The sequence below is a fragment of the Hyla sarda genome, chromosome 7 (genome assembly GCF_029499605.1).
Source record: "Hyla sarda isolate aHylSar1 chromosome 7, aHylSar1.hap1, whole genome shotgun sequence".
Classification (NCBI taxonomy): Eukaryota; Metazoa; Chordata; class Amphibia; order Anura; family Hylidae; genus Hyla; species Hyla sarda.
This window is the reverse complement of record NC_079195.1, coordinates 93,078,019-93,096,389: the sequence shown is the minus strand read 5'-3', so window position 1 is coordinate 93,096,389 and position 18,371 is coordinate 93,078,019. Positions and strand designations below refer to the sequence as shown.

General features: G+C 41.2%; 1 protein-coding gene across 4 annotated transcripts in view; it reads left to right on the top strand.

Annotated features, from left to right (window-relative positions):
• The window catches only part of PRKG1 (protein kinase cGMP-dependent 1), a 1,084,726-nt gene that overhangs the window by 1,025,727 nt on the left and 40,628 nt on the right, over positions 1–18,371 (top strand). For all 4 annotated transcript variants that reach the window (XM_056530020.1, XM_056530021.1, XM_056530018.1 and 1 more), the window contains exons 8-9: positions 5,119–5,184; positions 10,612–10,686. In XM_056530020.1, the coding sequence (XP_056385995.1) occupies positions 5,119–5,184; positions 10,612–10,686 (141 nt within the window). The remainder of the gene's footprint in view (positions 1–5,118; positions 5,185–10,611; positions 10,687–18,371) is intronic.

Sequence of the window (18,371 nt, the reverse complement as noted above, 5' to 3'; positions counted from 1 at the left end):
TCAACTTATGGCAAGTGAGATGATCCTTAATTGTATAAAAGCCAAATAATCTTTTTACATAAAACCTCAGAAAAAAATGGCAAAAACATTGAACTGAGAGACCTTGGTATATCAACATTGCGTCCCCTTGGAGTTTGGAGACCAACCACGAACTGGAGTGATAGGCACATAGTATATATTAATGGCACATAGTCATTCATTCTGTACTGTGATAGAAAGTGGACATCTACACAAACCACTGGGATAAAAACCAGACGTTTTAGTACTGGTGGTCCACTATTCTCACTCCACCGCTCTCAATGGCTACCATGTTGCAGAACAAGATGGCAGAAGAGGCTGGACTTGAGGTCTATCCTCTTCAGCGCTGGGTGGCACTTCTGTCTTGGACACAATGAGAGCCCAAGATTGTTCTGGAAAACATATAGGCAATGCCATTTCTCTGAAGTTTCCCAGGAGTAATTTTTTAACATGTCAACACCAGGCCACATGTTGCTTTTGCTACTGTGAGCAGCCTGAGTGAGCTAAATGTTCTACCATAGCCTGCAGCATCTTGAAACTTGTCTCCCATTGAGTACATCTTGGACATCATTTGTCGGCAATTGCAGAGACAGATGCAAGCAGCAGGTCTTGATGATTTGTGTGCCCGAGTGCATCAGCGTTGCAGAAATTCCTAAGACAACCATTACTAACCTCATTAATAGTGAGCCAGGGCGTGTAAGTGAATGTATTTCTGCTTGGGTGCACTCATAGTCAATACTGAATAGTGATGAGTGGCAGGGGCCATATTCGAATTTGCGATATTTCACCAATATATGGACGGATATTCATCCTATGTTCTCGAAATTCACATATTCGCAAATATGTTTGTTCCATTTTTTTTATTAATGCAAAAATTCGTAATGAAATTCGCATAGTGCTCATGCACGATTATATCTTTCACCTAAAAGAAGGGAGGGATCAGTGTCCTCTGGAAGTGCCAATATTTCTGAATATTTGCATATTCGCATGTACAAAATATTCGCGCTCCACACCGACTCAGGCTGGGTTCACATCACGTTTTCTCCCATATGTAATTCATTTCAATGAGCCGACCGCAGTGAAACATTCGGTCCGGTCGGCTAATTTTTGCGCTGTATGCACTTTTACAACCGGACCTAAAACCGTGGTTGACCACGGTTTTAGGTGCAGGGAAAAAGCGCATACGGTGCAAAAATGAGCCGACCGGACCGAACGTTTCACTGCTGTCGGCTCATTGAAATGAATTACTGGAGCGCGAGGTTTTAGCTCCCCCTGCCGTATGCGCTCCCGTATGGGAGAAAATATGATGTGAACCCAGTCTGACACAGTAAATAATTTTGGAGCCTTCTTTGGACGACAAGCTGGAAGCAGGGAGGGATGATCCTTTTTTTTTTACACAGTACAGATCATTGTTGTGATGTGTATGTACTGTGAAGAAAAAAAAAGAATATTCATAATTATGAATTTATATAGCTATATTCTAAATATTCACAAAACCGCGAAGTGCCGAAATTCGCATTTCGAATATATTTGCGCTCAACACGAATATATATATATATATATATATATATATATATATATATAAATTAAGATAATAATATGAAACTTGGCACACATGTTACTTATATGTCAACAACAAACATAGGATAGGTGATTTAACCCTTACCCATCCCCATTTGCCAGGGGCGGGGCTTATGTTTAAAGTCCCATGCAAGTCAATGGGAAATATATGTTACTGCATAACTTCCAAACGGCTTGAGATATTTCGATAATACTTGGTCACATGTTACTTATATGTCCACTTAAAATATAGGATAGTTAATTTAACCCTTAACTACCCCCATTTGTGAGGGTCGGGGTTTGTGTTTAAAGTCCCATGCAAATCAATGGGAAATGTATGTTCCCATATAATTTCCGTACGGTTGGAGCTATTTCAATACCTGGTACACATATTACGGGTCAGGATATGAGGACGGGATGGGAGGTTGGGATAGGAGGTTGAGATAGGAGGTCGGGATATGAGGACGGGATAGGAGGACGGGATAGGAGGACGGGATAGGAGGACAGGATAGGAGGACAGGATAGGAGGACGGGATATGAAGACGGGATAGGAGGTCTGGATAGGAGGTTGGGATAGGAGGTCGAGATAGGAGGACGAGATATGAGGTCAAGCTAGGAGGACGGGATAGGTTGGGTTAGATGGACGAGATAGGAGGTCAGGATAGGAGGTCGGGATAGGAGGACGGGATATGAGGATGGTATAGGAGGTCGGGATAGGAGATCGGGATAGGAGGACGGGATATGAGGACAGGATAGGAGGTCGGGATAGGAGGTCATCATAGGAGGACGGGATAGGAGGTTGGGTTAGATGGACTGGATAGGAGGATGGGATAGGAGGACGGGATAGGATGGGATAGGAGGACCGGATAGGAGGTTGGGATGGGAAATGTATGTTCCCATATAATTTTCGTACGGCTGGAGCTATTTCAATACCTGGTACACATATTATGGCTCAGGATATGAGGACGGGATGGGAAGTCGGGATAGGAGGTCAGGATAGGAGGTCAGGATAGGAGGTCGGGATAGGAGGACGGGATAGGAGGACGGGATATGAGGACGGGATAGGAGGTCTGGATAGGAGGTTGGGATAGGAGGTTGAGATAGGAGGACGTGATAGGAGGTCAAGATAGGAGGACGGGATAGGAGGTTGGGTTAGATGGACTGGATAGGAGGACGGGATAGGAGGTCGGGATAGGAGATCGAGATAGGAGGACGGGATATGAGGTCGGGATAGGAGGTCGAGATAGGAGGACGAGATAGGAGGTCAAGATAAGAGGACAGGATAGGAGGTTGGGTTAGATGGTCTGGATAGGAGGATGGGATAGGAGGTAGGGATATGAGGACGGGATAGGAGGTCGGAATAGATGGACGGGATAGGAGGACAGGATAGGAGGTCGAGATAGGAGGTTGGGATAGGAGGTCGGGATATGCGGTTGGGATATGACAACAATATATGAGGACGGGATATGAAGTCAAAAGCTTTGTTTATTTTCCTCCCCAACAAGGATTAGGAAGGAAAAACCGGGCAACGCCGGGTATTCAGCTAGTATATATATAACTCAATGAGGGACATGTATCATTATTTGTGTACGGTAGAAGCAGTTTACCTCTTTTGCTGAATTCAAAATGATGCGCAGATGCGCTAAATTTATCAATCAAGCGCAAGGAGTTTCATAAATTCACAAATATAGTAATCTCCTCATACCTCCACTCTTTGAAAAATGAAATCGATGATTTATAGTATCTTGCTACGTGTAGTCCAAGATGGCTTATATTTGCGTTAAAAATATGGTCATTGCGCAAGATTTCTGCCGGTAAAGGAAATGTACGCAGTTAGTAAATTCGTGTGTACTAAATATGTCACTCAAAGGTACACCGAAGCATGCACATCTAAAGGAAATGCTCCACTGAATGTGCAAAAAAAAAAAAAAAAACATCTTGCGCAAAATTTTGGGCAAACATTTAAACACAAGACGGGGAAAATCTTTGATACATGTCCCCCAATGTGTGTGTGTGTGTGTGTGTGTGTATGTTCCACCATCACGTCCAAACGGCTAAAGATATTAACATGAAACTTGGCACACATGTTACTTATATGTCAACAACAAACATAGGATAGGTGATTTAACCCTTACTCACCCCAATTTGCCAGGGTCTGGGTTTTTCTTTAAAGTCCCATACAGGTCTATGGGAAATATATGTTACTGCATAACTTCCAAACGGCTTAATATATTTCGATAATACTTGGTCACATATTACTAATTTGTCCACTCAAAATATAGGATAGTTACTTTAACCCTTAACTACCCCCATTTGTGAGGGTCGGGGTTTTTGTTTAAAGTCTCATGCAAATCAATTATGTTCCCACATAACTTCCGTACGGCTGGAGATATTTCAATAATACCTGGTACACATATTACTTATATGTCAAATAAAAATATATGATAGTTAAATTAACCCTTACCTACACCCTTACATAAAAGATGGGTTTTTATTTCAAGTCCCATGCAAGTATATGGGACTTCCAGTACCTTACTCCACAAGTTCCACTCTGCATCTCCTGGTGAATGTGTCAGTCCGGCTTGCAAGCCACACCCCATCTCAAGAAGACACACCCACATTTTAAACCCCACCCATTTTATTTTCTACCCTTTTGTGCATCGGTCTGGCTTGCAAATCCCGCCCAGTCCCACAAAGCCACATTCTCTTCTATTTTCAGCTTACAATATCTTCATCACAAATCAGTCCCACCTGAGGACAGGACAACGCCGGGTACTCAGCTAGTACTGAATACATTTAAATGTTTTGAATATTTTTTTTTTCAGATTTTTTATCATTTTTCTATCCTTAAAATGTCTATTGATCCTGTCAATCCCACAACTTTTCCTTCTTGGTGTTGCGTTTTTAAAGTTGAGGAGTGTATTTAAGTCTTACAGAGTAATACCAGTTTTATACAAGCTTATAATGGTCCTATGCAGGAGCTGTATACTTACAGCCAGAATTGAATCTCATCAGAACAAAATGAAAAACACTTTTCAGTTGGAATCTGGCTGAATCAGATGGTTTTGGTGGAGCCCTATAATAATCTTCTGAATCCAACATAAAGCTTTATTCATAAAGCTGTATTATTAGTCTGTGTACAATCTGTTAACTTTTTGATTAAAAAAAAGTTGATCCCATCATAGTATTTTGCCAAATAGAAGCTTTTACTATAGAGTCTACTAAAGCAAAGTTATGCAACGTACTACAATGGTACCCACTTTATTTCCGTCATGAATCCAAACTATTGCTGTATTAATGCAATTAAACTGAATATGATACAAAGCATTATATAACTCACATACTATATCAGATCTAGTTCAGTTCTCAATATACTATGGTTATGTGATAAAAGAAATAAGTAATTAAAGAATTTTATTAAATTCATCAATTACAACTTTTTTTTTTTTAAAGATCTCCAGGTTATATTAACAGTGATTGATTGATTAATTTATTGATTAATTGATGGTGATGATAAAAATGTCTGATTTTGTCTTCTAGGGAGGATGTCCGAACAGCAAATGTTATCGCTGCTGAGGCTGTGATGTGTCTTGTCATTGACAGAGAGTAAGTTCATTTTATTATATATCAAAGGGGTTTTGTACTTTATTCAACCCCTATTACTTAGACGTTCCTTTGACAATATGCAAAACATAAAATGTCCCCTTGATGACACCCTTCGGGAACAGCGTGTGTGGAAACCTGGCAGTAGGTGTTCAATTTCCCAGAAGCCCCACCACAAGAGAAATGAAACATGACACAGGGTTTATTCAAAACCATAGTGCGTCTGTGAAATGATGGACAAGACATGGTGAAGAGAAAAATCGGTCATGTTGGATTTCAACTGTCTTACCCTTTTTTTCTTCAGAGCTGTCCAGTGTTAGCTTACCCCTCCTCTCTACATTAATAAGAAATGCAGAACATTCACGTGTGAACAGATGGGGAGAGATAGCTGCCAACAGTCGTTGAAGGTGCATTGCCACCTTAAATCATTGGTCAAACAATAGGGTCTTAAGGTAGTGACCTGTTGGAGAGACATCGGAGTGGAGTATAACAATGTGCTGGAAAGAAAAATGTACCATATACTGTTTTTGTACAGAGTCTATATGCTGTTGGTGCCCATTGCTGACTCTATGGTATCAGCGATAATATGATATCTGATAACATGTCACACTCAGCATAGATTTGCTTTAACACATAATTTTATGAGACAGAGAGTGAATTGGATCATGCATCAACACCAGGGGATGACTGTGCCTGGCAGGAACTGTCATAGAGTCAACACAACACCGCTAAATAGATTAATGAAAACTGGCGTAAAGTAAAAGTGAAGCCAATTTACTTCTTTAATTCACTAGAACAATTACAGCTGAAATCTCATTCATCCTTATTTGTGCCACAGCTTTTATTTTTTAAGTATATAATAAAAAAATATCTAGATTTTGGCAGGTCAGTGATGTGCAGCAAGGATCCTTTAAATGCTTCATTTTTTCCTATTTCACAGCTCAGCTCAGTTATATCCTATCACATGGTCTGACCATGCCCCAGTCACAATAGACTTGAAGCCAATTAATACTTCTAAACGGCACTACCATTGGTGACTTAACAAATCATTACTCGAGTATAAGCCGACCCGATTATAAGCCGGGGCCCCTAATTTCACCCCAAAAACCCAGGAAAAGTTATTGACTCCACTACAAGCCTAGGGTGGGAAATACATCATCCCCCCATGTCATCACCCCCCCACTGTCATTAACACCCCCGTCATCATCACCCTGTTATTTTCCCCCATCATCATCACCCTGTCATCATCATCATCCTGTCATTTTCACCCCCGTCATCATCACCCCGTCATCATCACCCCGTCATCATCACCCTGTCATCACTCCCCCCACCCCCTTCATCATCACCACCTGTCAATCCCTTTCGGTGGTCTTCAACCTGCGGACCTCCAGATGTTGCTAAACTACAACTCCCAGCATGCCCGGACAGCCATCGACTGTCCGGGCATGCTGGGAGTTGTAGTTTTGAAACATCTGGAGGTCCACAGGTTGAAGACCACTGCCTTCATCATCATCCAGACCCCCCTTTAGTTTTATACTCACCTCCCCTCGGTGGGAAGAAAGGGTGAGCTGGTCCGGGCCATCTATGCTGCAGGGACCATCCGGTGGGGAGGGTTTGTCATTCTGGGCCGTCCAATTTCACCGGGAGGCCCTCTTCTCCGCTCCGGGCCCGGACTAGTGACGTTGCCTTGACGATTTAAGGGATTGACAGGCGGAGAGTTCACTCGAGTATAAGCCGAGGGGAGCATTTTAAGCACGAAAAATCCTGCTGAAAAATTCGGCTTATACTCGAGTATATACGGTACTTAAGAATGTTGGCCATGATTTGTTTTTTTGATTGTGCCTCTCTGTTATAACATACAGTAAAAAGGGTACTCCACTGCCACATTTTGTTCCAAACGCTGGGTGCAGGCTGCGGGGGTCGTGAAGTCATGACAAATGCCCCTCGTGACATCACACCACGCCCCCTCAATGTGTGTCTTTGGGAGGGGGCATGGTGGCTGCCAAACTGCCTTCCATAGACTTGCATTGAGGGGGCGTGGTGTGTCATCACGAGGAGTATTGCCGTGACATTATGACCCCCATAACCTGCACCCCGTGTTTGGAATAAAATGTTCTGAATGCTGGGGCAGTGGAGTACCCCTTTAAATATAAATCCCATAAAAAATATATATATATATATATATATTTCCCCTGCTCACTCGTGTTTTATATAATTAAGTACATATATTACCAATTTTCCACAGGTATGCAAACTTTTGATAACAACTATATTAACAAGTCCTAAACCCACCAAATGTCTCAAAGAAACCTATGAGAATGATATAGTATGTCAAATATATGGCCTAAACATGATCTAACTTTTCTGATATTAAGAATGGCAATATCATTTCAGAAGATTAACAATAATTTAGGTTTATGAGGCTATTAGACACATATTTATATCAATAATAAAATCAGATTTTTATGTAGTCTTGTCAGAAGCGTCAGAACAATATAATTTCATCCAGCACATGGATTTGTAATGATCGACAGAGGACAGAGCGAAGCTCCAAATTATTCGTCTCCTAACAAAACTATTATTTTTGATTGAAAAGACAATTTACATCTAATCATTTCAGTCTCTCTCAGGCGTTCCTGCAAATATTGTAGCCATTTAAGGAAATTTGACTGTTGTTTTCTTTAAGTAATTTATCAGTATTATGTTTTATTTTCCATGTATAAAAACAAATGGCTAAGGTATATTAAAGTGTACCTTCACCTTTAGGTATGCTCTGATGTATTGTTGCAGAGCACAAGTGGTGTCCCTTGAGTTGGGTGTGAATATTCCCTATGCCCTGTGAATATGCCATGCAGTATGAATATGCCCTAAGGGACCAGTAAATGGAAATTTAACATAAAAATAAGTTTCATTGGAACTGATTGAAATGTTTAAAATGTGCAGAGCTATAAAAATGCTAATAAGGAGGTAAAAGACTGCAAGCACCGGAGCTATACTTACGGTACTTTGTGTTCCACTCTGTGGTGCTTTGAGTGGTGCAATGTAATGGACTTGTGCCTCCACACAGCACTTAACTTGGAGCTGTTAATGTCACCTCTAGGTGAATTAAACTAGGTCATGTGAAACCAAAGAGAGGAGGATGACACCCGGGAAAAGGAATGTGGCATTGGGGGGGGGGGGGGGTATATCATTGGAGGGGGCAAAACTTTTGGAAAAATGATACTTTTTGGGGCATTACACTTTAGAAGGGGTGATGATATCTGAAGAAATTAAATAGGCACAGACATTTTAAATATTTTGCATAAATCGATAGTACAAGGGAATAAATGGAAGCTTTGTATTTTATGTAATTTATGTTAATAGACAAAATGCTTCTTTCTCCTGTTATCAAACTTTTACCCTTCCCACCCCTGCTGCTTAAATATTCTATGAAAGCCAGCTCAGCTTTGTCCTGTGTCTGCAAAACATGCAATAAAAAACTATGGAGGGGGGAATATCTGTCTACCAGCTCTGGGAGAACTGCAGGTTTTTCATAATGCCTGCAGAGCAGAATTCTGCTTAAAAATACTGTATACAAGTTATATAGTGGGGAATTCATCAAGCTATTTGGAACTTTTTTTTTTTCTAACATTGTCACACAAAAAATCTCAGTCGCTTCCCATGCGACTTTTGTGAGACTTTTGCTTTTGATCATATTTGAAAGTGAACCACCGTTTGCAGTGCTTTAGACTAGTTTTATGCTGTGGGCACCGATTCATTATGTGCAACTTTTCTCAGAAAGTCGCAAAAAGTTGCAGTCTTTTAGACAAAAACCAGCACTCGTGTACTTCAGCCCTGTAAAGCAGCCTAAACGGGTACCATTGGCATAGGAGCCGGTAAATGCATCAAGTGGGGTGCTACTTTTGATGAATTCGGTGCAGTAAGGTAACATCAAACTCAACTTTTCAGCTCTAGAATAGTACACATACTAGACAACAGGTCTCCTAAGTAATCCTACAGAGGACACCAGAAGACCAATCCCTGTGGACACATAATATGACCCTATGCTGGAGGTCTCATAGTGAAAGCACTAGTGCCTGTTTTCTTTAAAGGAGAACTCCAACGAAAACTAACTTATACACTATCCACAGAATTGCAAATCTCCAAAACAGGACCGCAATTCTTTAAGTGAGGCACACGCTCTATTCATTTAGGCGCTCCCATAAAAAGGAATGGAGCGTGTGCCACCTGCAGCACATGCTCCTCACTGAGCACCAGGGTAGATTTCAGAGATCGTGAGGGGTCCCAGCGGTTGGATAGGGGATAAGTTAATTTTTGATGAAATTCTCCTTTAAAGGGGTACTACCGTGGAAAACCTTTTTATTTTTAATCAACTGGTGCCAGAAAGTTAAACAGATTTGTAAATTACTTCTATTAAAAAATCTTAATTCTTCCAGTACTTTTTAAGGGCTATATACTACAGAGGAAATGTTTATCTTTTTGGATTTCTCTTATGTCATGACCACAGTGCTCTCTGCTGACCTCTGCTATTCATTTTAGGAACTGTCCAGAGTAGGTGAAAATCCTCATAGCAAACATATGCTGATCTGGACAGTTCCTAAAATGGACAGCAGAGGTCAGCAGAGAGCACTGTGGTCGTGACATAAGAGAAATCCAAAAAGATAAACATTTCCTCTGTAGTATTCAGCAGCTAATAAGTACTGGAATGATTACGTTTTTTTATAGAAGTAATTTACAAATCTGTTTAACTTTCTGGCACCAGTTGATTAAAAAAAAAAAAAAAGTTTTCCATGGTAGTACCCCTTCAAAGTAAGCAAACTTCATGTTTAAAAGTCGAAAAAAGTGATAACATTAGAGAACTCAATAGTGACACATGATTATAGAGATTACTGTATTTACAAATAACATATTCAGCGCTGTGTTGTTTTGTCAAAAAGAATTACTAGCCAAAACATACAATTATCCGATTACCCCTAATAAACCCCATAATAGCGGACCGTCCCCCAATGTAAATGTAACATTCAGAAGCCTGAAGTAGGTAGATAAATGAATGGGAAATGACTTCAGGATAAATACACATGCGAACATTTCCATCAGTTTATGATCCTAATGAGAAAAATGAATAATTAAGTGAATCTGTCAACATTTCAGCAGCTAGTTTTGTCTGGACAAATTACTGGCTTCCTAGACCTCTAGCATATGAATTAATAAGCTTGAGAAATATTGCCTAAAATATTCAACATTGGACAAAGTGTTATTACATTGTCAGCAATCCATGCTGAGATAAAAGGCATGTATAAGATACTGAAGCTCTCAGCATTTCTATGTCTAAACGTCTTGTTTCTGCACTTTGTGACTGATCTGTAAGTTGTTCTCATTGGGGATGTTTGCTAAATATGCTTTGTGTTTTTTTTTTTGTTTTTTTTCCAGCTCTTTCAAGCATTTGATTGGAGGTTTGGATGATGTGTCTAACAAGGCTTATGAAGATGCCGAGGCTAAGGCAAAGTAAGTGATATGTCTTTTTGGCTGGACCATTAGTTCTAATGCTTCTGTTTTAGCAACTAATAAGAGCACAAAGAAGAGAAGAGAGTAATTGGGAAATACATTGTTTATAACAACAGTCTCCAGTGTTCTAAAAATATTAATTCATCAAAGCACATTCGCTTGCTTCTGTTTTAGGCATTGATATTGGCAAAAGATATTATATTTTCAGCAATTAAAAAAGCTTATTTGTTGTATATTTACAAGTTGTAAAACTTTATAATATATTTTTGGTGTTGGTTTTTCATGTTTTTTTTTTTCGAGAAATCTGCTTGCTGTTATCCAGATGTTACCTCTAATGGATAGTGCAAGAATGGAAGCTTTCTTCCTCTTGGAGGAGGGCTTCTTTGTATATTTTACCCAATTAAGCATTTAATGGCCAATAAGATTCCATGCACACTTTGGAGCTGTTTTTAAGAAGATAATTTTCCCCTGTAGCCCAACAACAAATGCCTCCGTGCTAGCCAGCCAGCACCCTGTCCTGTACTGACAATGGGCATATCTCGAGACTAATGTGTACAGATGGGTGAGAAGAATCTGACTTATTTTTTAAGGATTTTTAAGGGGGCTGAACATTGATCTGCAGGGATATTGCCTCCAATGGGTGACACGAGAGAGCTTTGCACAGTTGTAGGGACATTTGTTATATAACTACAATGGATTGAAATGTTCCTGGTTCATCTGATGGAAACAAAAAAGCATATCTTGTAACAGTAGAGTTGTCAGAGGTATAAACCTGTATGTTTGGAAGTAAACAAAAATGTTATTTTACTAAATGGATGGAAGTAGAGATCTTGAAATTTGGCAATTTCCAGATCTCTTCTTGCATCCATTTAGTAAAATAAAAAAAATAAATAAAAAAAATGTAAAAAAAAAAAAAAAAAAAAGTGAATTGGAAAATTGTTAAATTCTCAAAAGAGAACTTTTATTTTCTGATAACCTGTATCTTACAAACTCAAATTCATCGAGGGCTGCATCAGCATTTTGGTCACCCTCAAAGGGGCGGTTGCATCAGTAGGACACCTCCCCCCCCCTACATACCGTATCTGCCGGCGTATAAGACGACTGGGTGTATAAGATGACCCCCAACTTTTACAGTTAAAATGCAGAGTTTGGGATATACTCGCCATATAAGACTACCCCTCCTACTGCAATGTACAGTACCTTGTAGTTCCCCCCACATTAGGTAGGCAGCATGTTCCCCCACATTAGTAGGCAGCATGTTCCCCCACATTAGGTTGGCAGTATAGTTCCCCCCACATTAGGTCGGCAGTATAGTTCGCCCCACATTAGGTAGGTAGCATGTTCCCCCACATTAGTTGGCAGCATGTTCCCCAACATAAGGTTGGCAGTATAGTTCCCCCCACATTAGGTTGGCAGTATAGTTCCCCCCACATGAGGTTGGCAGTATAGTTCCCCCACATTAGGTAGGCAGCATGTTCCCCCACATTAGGAGGCAGCATGTTCCCCCACATTAGGTTGGCAGTATAGTTCCCCCCACATTAGGAAGGCAGCATAGTTCCCTCCACATTAGGTAGGCAGCATGTTCCCCCACATTAGTTGGCAGCATGTTCCCCCACATTAGGTTGGCAGTATAGTTCCCCCCACATTAGGTTGGCAGTATAGTTCCCCCACATTAGGTTGGCAGTATAGTTCCCCCACATTAGGTTGGCAGTATAGTTCCCCCACATTAGGTTGACAGCAAATTTCCCCCACATTAGGTTGGCAGTATAGTTCCCCCACATTAGTTTTGCAGTATAGTTCACCCACATTAGGTTGGCAGTATAGTTCCCCCACATTAGGTTGGCAGTATAGTTCCCCCCACATTAGGTTGGCAATATAGTTCCCCCACATTAGTTTTGCAGTATAGTTCCCCCACATTAGTTTTGCAGTTTGATCCGGTCACTGCTCCTCCGGCCTGGGGTCACAATCTACTGAAGAGAAGAAGATAACGCGTCGCTGGTCACTTACCAGGCCCCGGCCGGAGAGCGTCCTCCTGCGATGATCCTGCCGTCCTCCTGGTCCTCCCGCGTCTCTATGGTTCTATGCACGGGATGTAACTGACGACGTCCCGTGCGTACAACCATAGAGGCGGAGGACCAGGAGGACCGAAGGAGGATCGCTAGAGGGCAGACGTTGGTGAATGCTGGCGGCCGGCGGCGGCTACGCGGGCCACATGACGAGGTCTGGCGGGCCGGATATGGCCCGCGGGCCTTGTGCTTGACACCCGTGCTGTAAGATTTCTTCTCTAAGCATTCCTTTATAACTAAGAAACATGTCCCTTCTATTGGTTCTAAAGGGGAAAAAAGAATCATATTTCAGTCTTTATTCACTAAAATAAGACTTAAAGGGGTATAAAAAATATGTTTTAAAATCAACTGGTGCTAGAAAGTTAAACAGATTTGTAAATTACTTCTATTTCTTAATCCTGGCAGTACGTATCAGCTGCTGTATGCTCCAGAGGAAGTTGTGTAGTTCTTTCCAGTCTGACCACAGAGTTCCCTGTTACCACCTCTTCTCCATGTCAGGAACTGTCCAAAGCAGGAGCAAATCCCCATAGCAAACCTCTTCTGCTCTAGCACAGAGCACTAGAGTCAGACTGGAAAGAACTACACAACTTCCTCTGGAGCATACAGCATCTGATAAGGCTTAAGGCTTAAGATTTTAAAATAGAAGTAATTTACAAATCTGTATAACTTTCTGGCACCAGTTGATTTGAAAACATTTGTTTTTCACCAAAGTACCCCTTTAAAGGACAACCCCCCTACCTATTTCTATATCTGTCAGGGCTTATTTGGCACTAAAAGGCTGCCCTAGTTCACAAAACCCACTTGCCCACATACTATATTAACTCTTGTCTTGCAGAAGAACATGATGTTCAATGCTCTGCAGCAAACTTTTCAGTATTTCATCACATCCTTCACCACTTTCTAAACTACACAATCTACACAAGAAGTAAAATAAATGGAACATTTATAGCCAGGGATATGTGCATGCTACCTCTATAGAAGCACCAATTTAACAACTATCTCCCCCTGAAGCTTCACCCCTATGCCTACTTACCCATAGTGTGACATCGGAGCACTGTACCCTACAAGATTAAACGTTATCCATGTTAACAGTGCAGCTAGTCTGCATCCTGCTGGGAACTGCTTTGTTACTTGCTGTCAGTATTGCCACATTTGTTGGATTTTAGGTAAATGTGATCAGATTTTCTGTCATTTCTCTGTAATATGTACCATGTACCACTGGACAGCTGTAAAGTTAGACAGACTGCCATGTGTTACGTGGTTAGAAATCTGTTAAAGTCTTTAATAATTGGTCTTTAATTGAAAACATAATATTCTATTGTTGCAGAAAATTGCAGTGTCTTTGAATTAACTTTCAGAGGACTTTCTATTATGTTATCTCACAATATCACTTATTCTGCTTTCTTAGTGCTGAAATCACTTAGTTGTAATTGTGCAGTGTGGATGCCTACACCCCGCCAGGCTCATCAGCACTTAGGGAAAGTCATAATTGAAAAGTGATCTGTAAAAGATGCTTTAATTATAGTTTCAGCATTACTGAACTGGAACCAGACAGTTCCTGAGGAGCACGGAGTTCGGAACCACAAGATACTGCTATATGGGTCACATAAGGGGCTTAGACAGGTTCTACTCCATTTTCAAAACTTAATCAATATCTAATATAGAATATTCACAACATAAGGGGAATTTATGTAATTCAGCTAAATTATATGTGTTGAAGTACTGTACTATTTGTTACATGCGTCCACTATAGAACCCCTAAAAACCAGATCTGAGGGCCGCAACCTTATACAAGCAGCATTGAGTACTAGCATGTCTCTTCCCCATTCTGGAAAATAGCAATGCTGAGAGTGCTCATAAGCGCTCACTTGTTGTCAGAAATAGCCTATAACCCTGACCATAAAAAAAGGACAAGGTTTATCTGCCCTCTACCTAACAATTGCCATTATGTGGGGCCTTACCAGGAATTTTTGGGGGTGTTACATAATAGACTTTCAAAATGTTGGTAACTTTTGATAAATACATGTAAGAAATGCAGATTTTTTGAGATTTTAAAAAAGCTGAGTTTTACCTTCAGAGGAAATGAAAACTTGAGTTATACCTTTACCCGATTTGCCACCTGTGTATCTTTTAGGTTTAATGTACTCAGTATAGAAGACTTAATCTATGAGTTAGTCTAGCCTATAGTCAGAGGTGTAACTAGTAGCTTCTGAGTCCCAATGCAGAATCTGACCCCTCAGTCATAGTCCCTGTTGGGACTGCTACCTCGGCACCCCCTATAGTTACACCTCTGCCTATAGTGGAAGGAAATGCTTTTAAAAATACACTAGAAGATAACCTAATGGAGATCATTTATATGCTGTAGTAAAGTGAATCAGAAGGAGCCAGTCTTTAAAGTGTCACCGCATTTAAATTACAGCACAGAGATGTCAAAAGATAAAAATTGGGCCACAGTCCCGAGACCCCTTTTCTAATAGTTGGCGGAGGCCCACGACAGTCCATTTGGCGACAGCCAGCTGATTGTAGTATGCCTGCTTACAGGAGACGGGCTCCATAGGTTATAATGGAGTCTATCTCTAGTAGTCAGTAAGACAGGGTGTGAAGCTAAGGATTTAGGGGGTCTAGGCACTAAGACGGATTGATGTTTGATTTTGACATGTTTGTGCAACATGTCAAAAGTTAATGTAAATGACCTGACCTGATTTGATTATTTATTCATCCTGATCTCATATCCCATCCTCATGTCTCGTCCTCATATCCTGTCCTTATATTCCGACCTCACATCCCGCCCTTATATCCTGTCCTCATATCCCTGCCTTATATCCCGTCCTCATATCCCAACCTTACATCCCGCCCTTATATCCTGTCCTCATATCACATTCTCATATCCTGACCTTATATCCTGTCCTCTTATTTGGTCCTTGAATCCCATCGTCTTATGTCATCCTCATATTCCATCCTCCTAACCCGTCCTTATATCCCGACCTCATATCCCGACCTCATATGCCATCCTCATATCCCGTCCTCATATCCCATCCTCATAACGCATCCTCATAACCCATCCTCATAACCCGTCCTCATATCCCAAACTCTTATCTTGTCCTAATGTCCCATCCTCGTATACCATCCTTGCATCCCGTCCCCATCTCTCACCTTCATATCCTGTCCTCATATCCAATCCTCATATACCATCCTTATATCCTGTATTAGTATTTTGACCTCGTATCTTTACCTCATATCCCGACCTCCTCTCCAGACCTCCTATATCAACCTTATATAGCGTCCTCATGTCCCGATTTCATATCCTGTCATTATACTCATATCCAGTTCTCATATCCCGACCCAATATCCTGTTATCATATCCCGTCCTTAGGTGGGGCTGAGCTGTGATGAAGGGATTGTAGGTCAAAAATAGAAGTGGATGTGGCATTGTGGGAAGGCATGGCTTGTAGAAGGGTCATGGCTTGCAAGCCAGACTGACACATTTACCCGGAGATGAGGACCTTGTGGAGTAAGGTGAGGGCTAGGCGGTGATGAAGAGATTGTGGTTAAAGGTCCTGTGATGTGGGTGTGTAATGACGGCGGTTGGCAACCGCCATAGTGTACCACCTACTTCTGCCTACCTTGGCCAAACAGCTTGCACAGCTCCCCATCCTCGTTGCAGGCTCCGGAATGTGACTTCCGTATGGATTCATTCGGCATCTGTCTCTGGTGCATCTAGTGCGGGCCGCACAAAGCCTATCTCTTTAAGGGTTCATGCACACCTCTGATTCCACTCCCTCTCCAATCCCTGCTCAGCCTTACCTATTTAAGGACACTCCGCCCTGCCTTTCTTGCCTGAGCAATATTATGGTTTGCCATAGTGACGGTTCTGCTGCTACTCTGCATATTCCGTGTTCCTGACTTCTGCCTGTTTTGTGACGCCGTCTCTCGCCTGAACCCTGGTACAGACCTCGGACTGCTAGACTATGCCTCTGCCTGCTAATGAGCTAAAAACCACCAGCATCTGTGCTACTCAGCTCTGTTATTTCCTGCTCCAGCTCTGCTACAACTATCTGCCTGTCCAGCCTCTACAAACTCTGCTGTTGTGCTACTTCACCCAGCCACAGCCAGCCCCACCCACCTGAATACACAGGTCCTTTCACACTAAGGATCTTCTGACCTGCTTGGCCAGCTGCCACTTCACCGGGACCACTCTTGTTGTAGCGACCTGGTATCTCCCTCCAGCTAAGACCAGCTTCCGCACCTGGAGCGGCATAAAGGGTGAAGACCAGGGAGATAATTAGACTCTGGCCACAGCCAAACCCAGTAAGTGGCCCAACGGGTCCCCACCCGTTGGGGCGTTACAGGGTGTATTGGGTGGAAATTATGTCTTCTGCCTTGATCCAAAACAAAAAAACTTTTGAGAATAAAATGGGTGTGACTTATGGAAGGGGAGTGGATTTCTTGAAGAGGTGTGGCTTACAAGCTGAACTGACACACTTTCCAGGAACTTGTTGAGTAAAGTACCAAAAGTCCCATAGACTTGCATGGGACTTTAGGCAAAAACCCTGACCTTCTCAAATAGGCGATGGGTTAGGGTTAATTTAACTAGCCTTTAGTTTTAGTTGACATATAAGTAACATGTGTACCAAGTTTAATTTAAATATCTCAATTTGTTCGGAAGTTATTCGGGAACATACATAAACACATTGGGGAAGATTTATCCAAACCTGTTCAAAGGAAAAGTTGCTGAGTTGCCCATAGCAACCAATCAGATCACTTCTGTGATTTTTAAAAAAGCCTCTGAAGAATGAAAGAAGCGATCTGATTGGTTGCTATGGGCAACTCGGCAACTTTTCCTCTGGACAGGTTTTGATAAATCTCCCCCATTGAGATATATATATATATATATATATATATATATATATATATATTTTTTTTTTTTTTTTGTGATATATCCTCAAATAAAGACCCCCCCCCCGTGTGCACACACACACACACACACACATCACAATAGACACATATTCATAGAAATGTTTAATTATTTATAATGATCTTTTCCTTCGTATTTGCTTACAATATAAAACACTTTGCGTTATCCTGACAATTGACACAGCATGAATTAATCTTTGTTACTAATGAAAGCCGCATGGCCCCATATGGTTTTAATCTAGCAGAAAATGAAAGGTACATAGAACCTTGTTGAGAAGTGTCATGTTGGGTCATCAGTTTTGATCTTCCTCATAACTGAGCAGAGCCTTTAAGACAGGTGACAACGGCTACAAAGATGTCATTTACATGTGCTGTGTGACATCTAGTGGTAGATGTTGGTATTTGCATGTCTCTGTTGTAGCTGAAGGTATTACTAGAATGCCACTGTTCCATCTAAACAAAATATTTTATATGCAAATCCTGACATGATTTGTGATGCTCCCAGGATTATTCACAAAGATTAAATGAAGCTGATGAACAGTCCGCAAGCATATAATCTGTGTATCCCTCAATTTTACAAGAATAACAAGATTTAGATGTTGGAGCTATATTACAGCTAAATGGGAATTAAACTAGCGTGATTGTGAGGCCAAAGTGATCCCCTGTAATAATGGTTACAAAGGTCTATGTATCTATCTATCTATC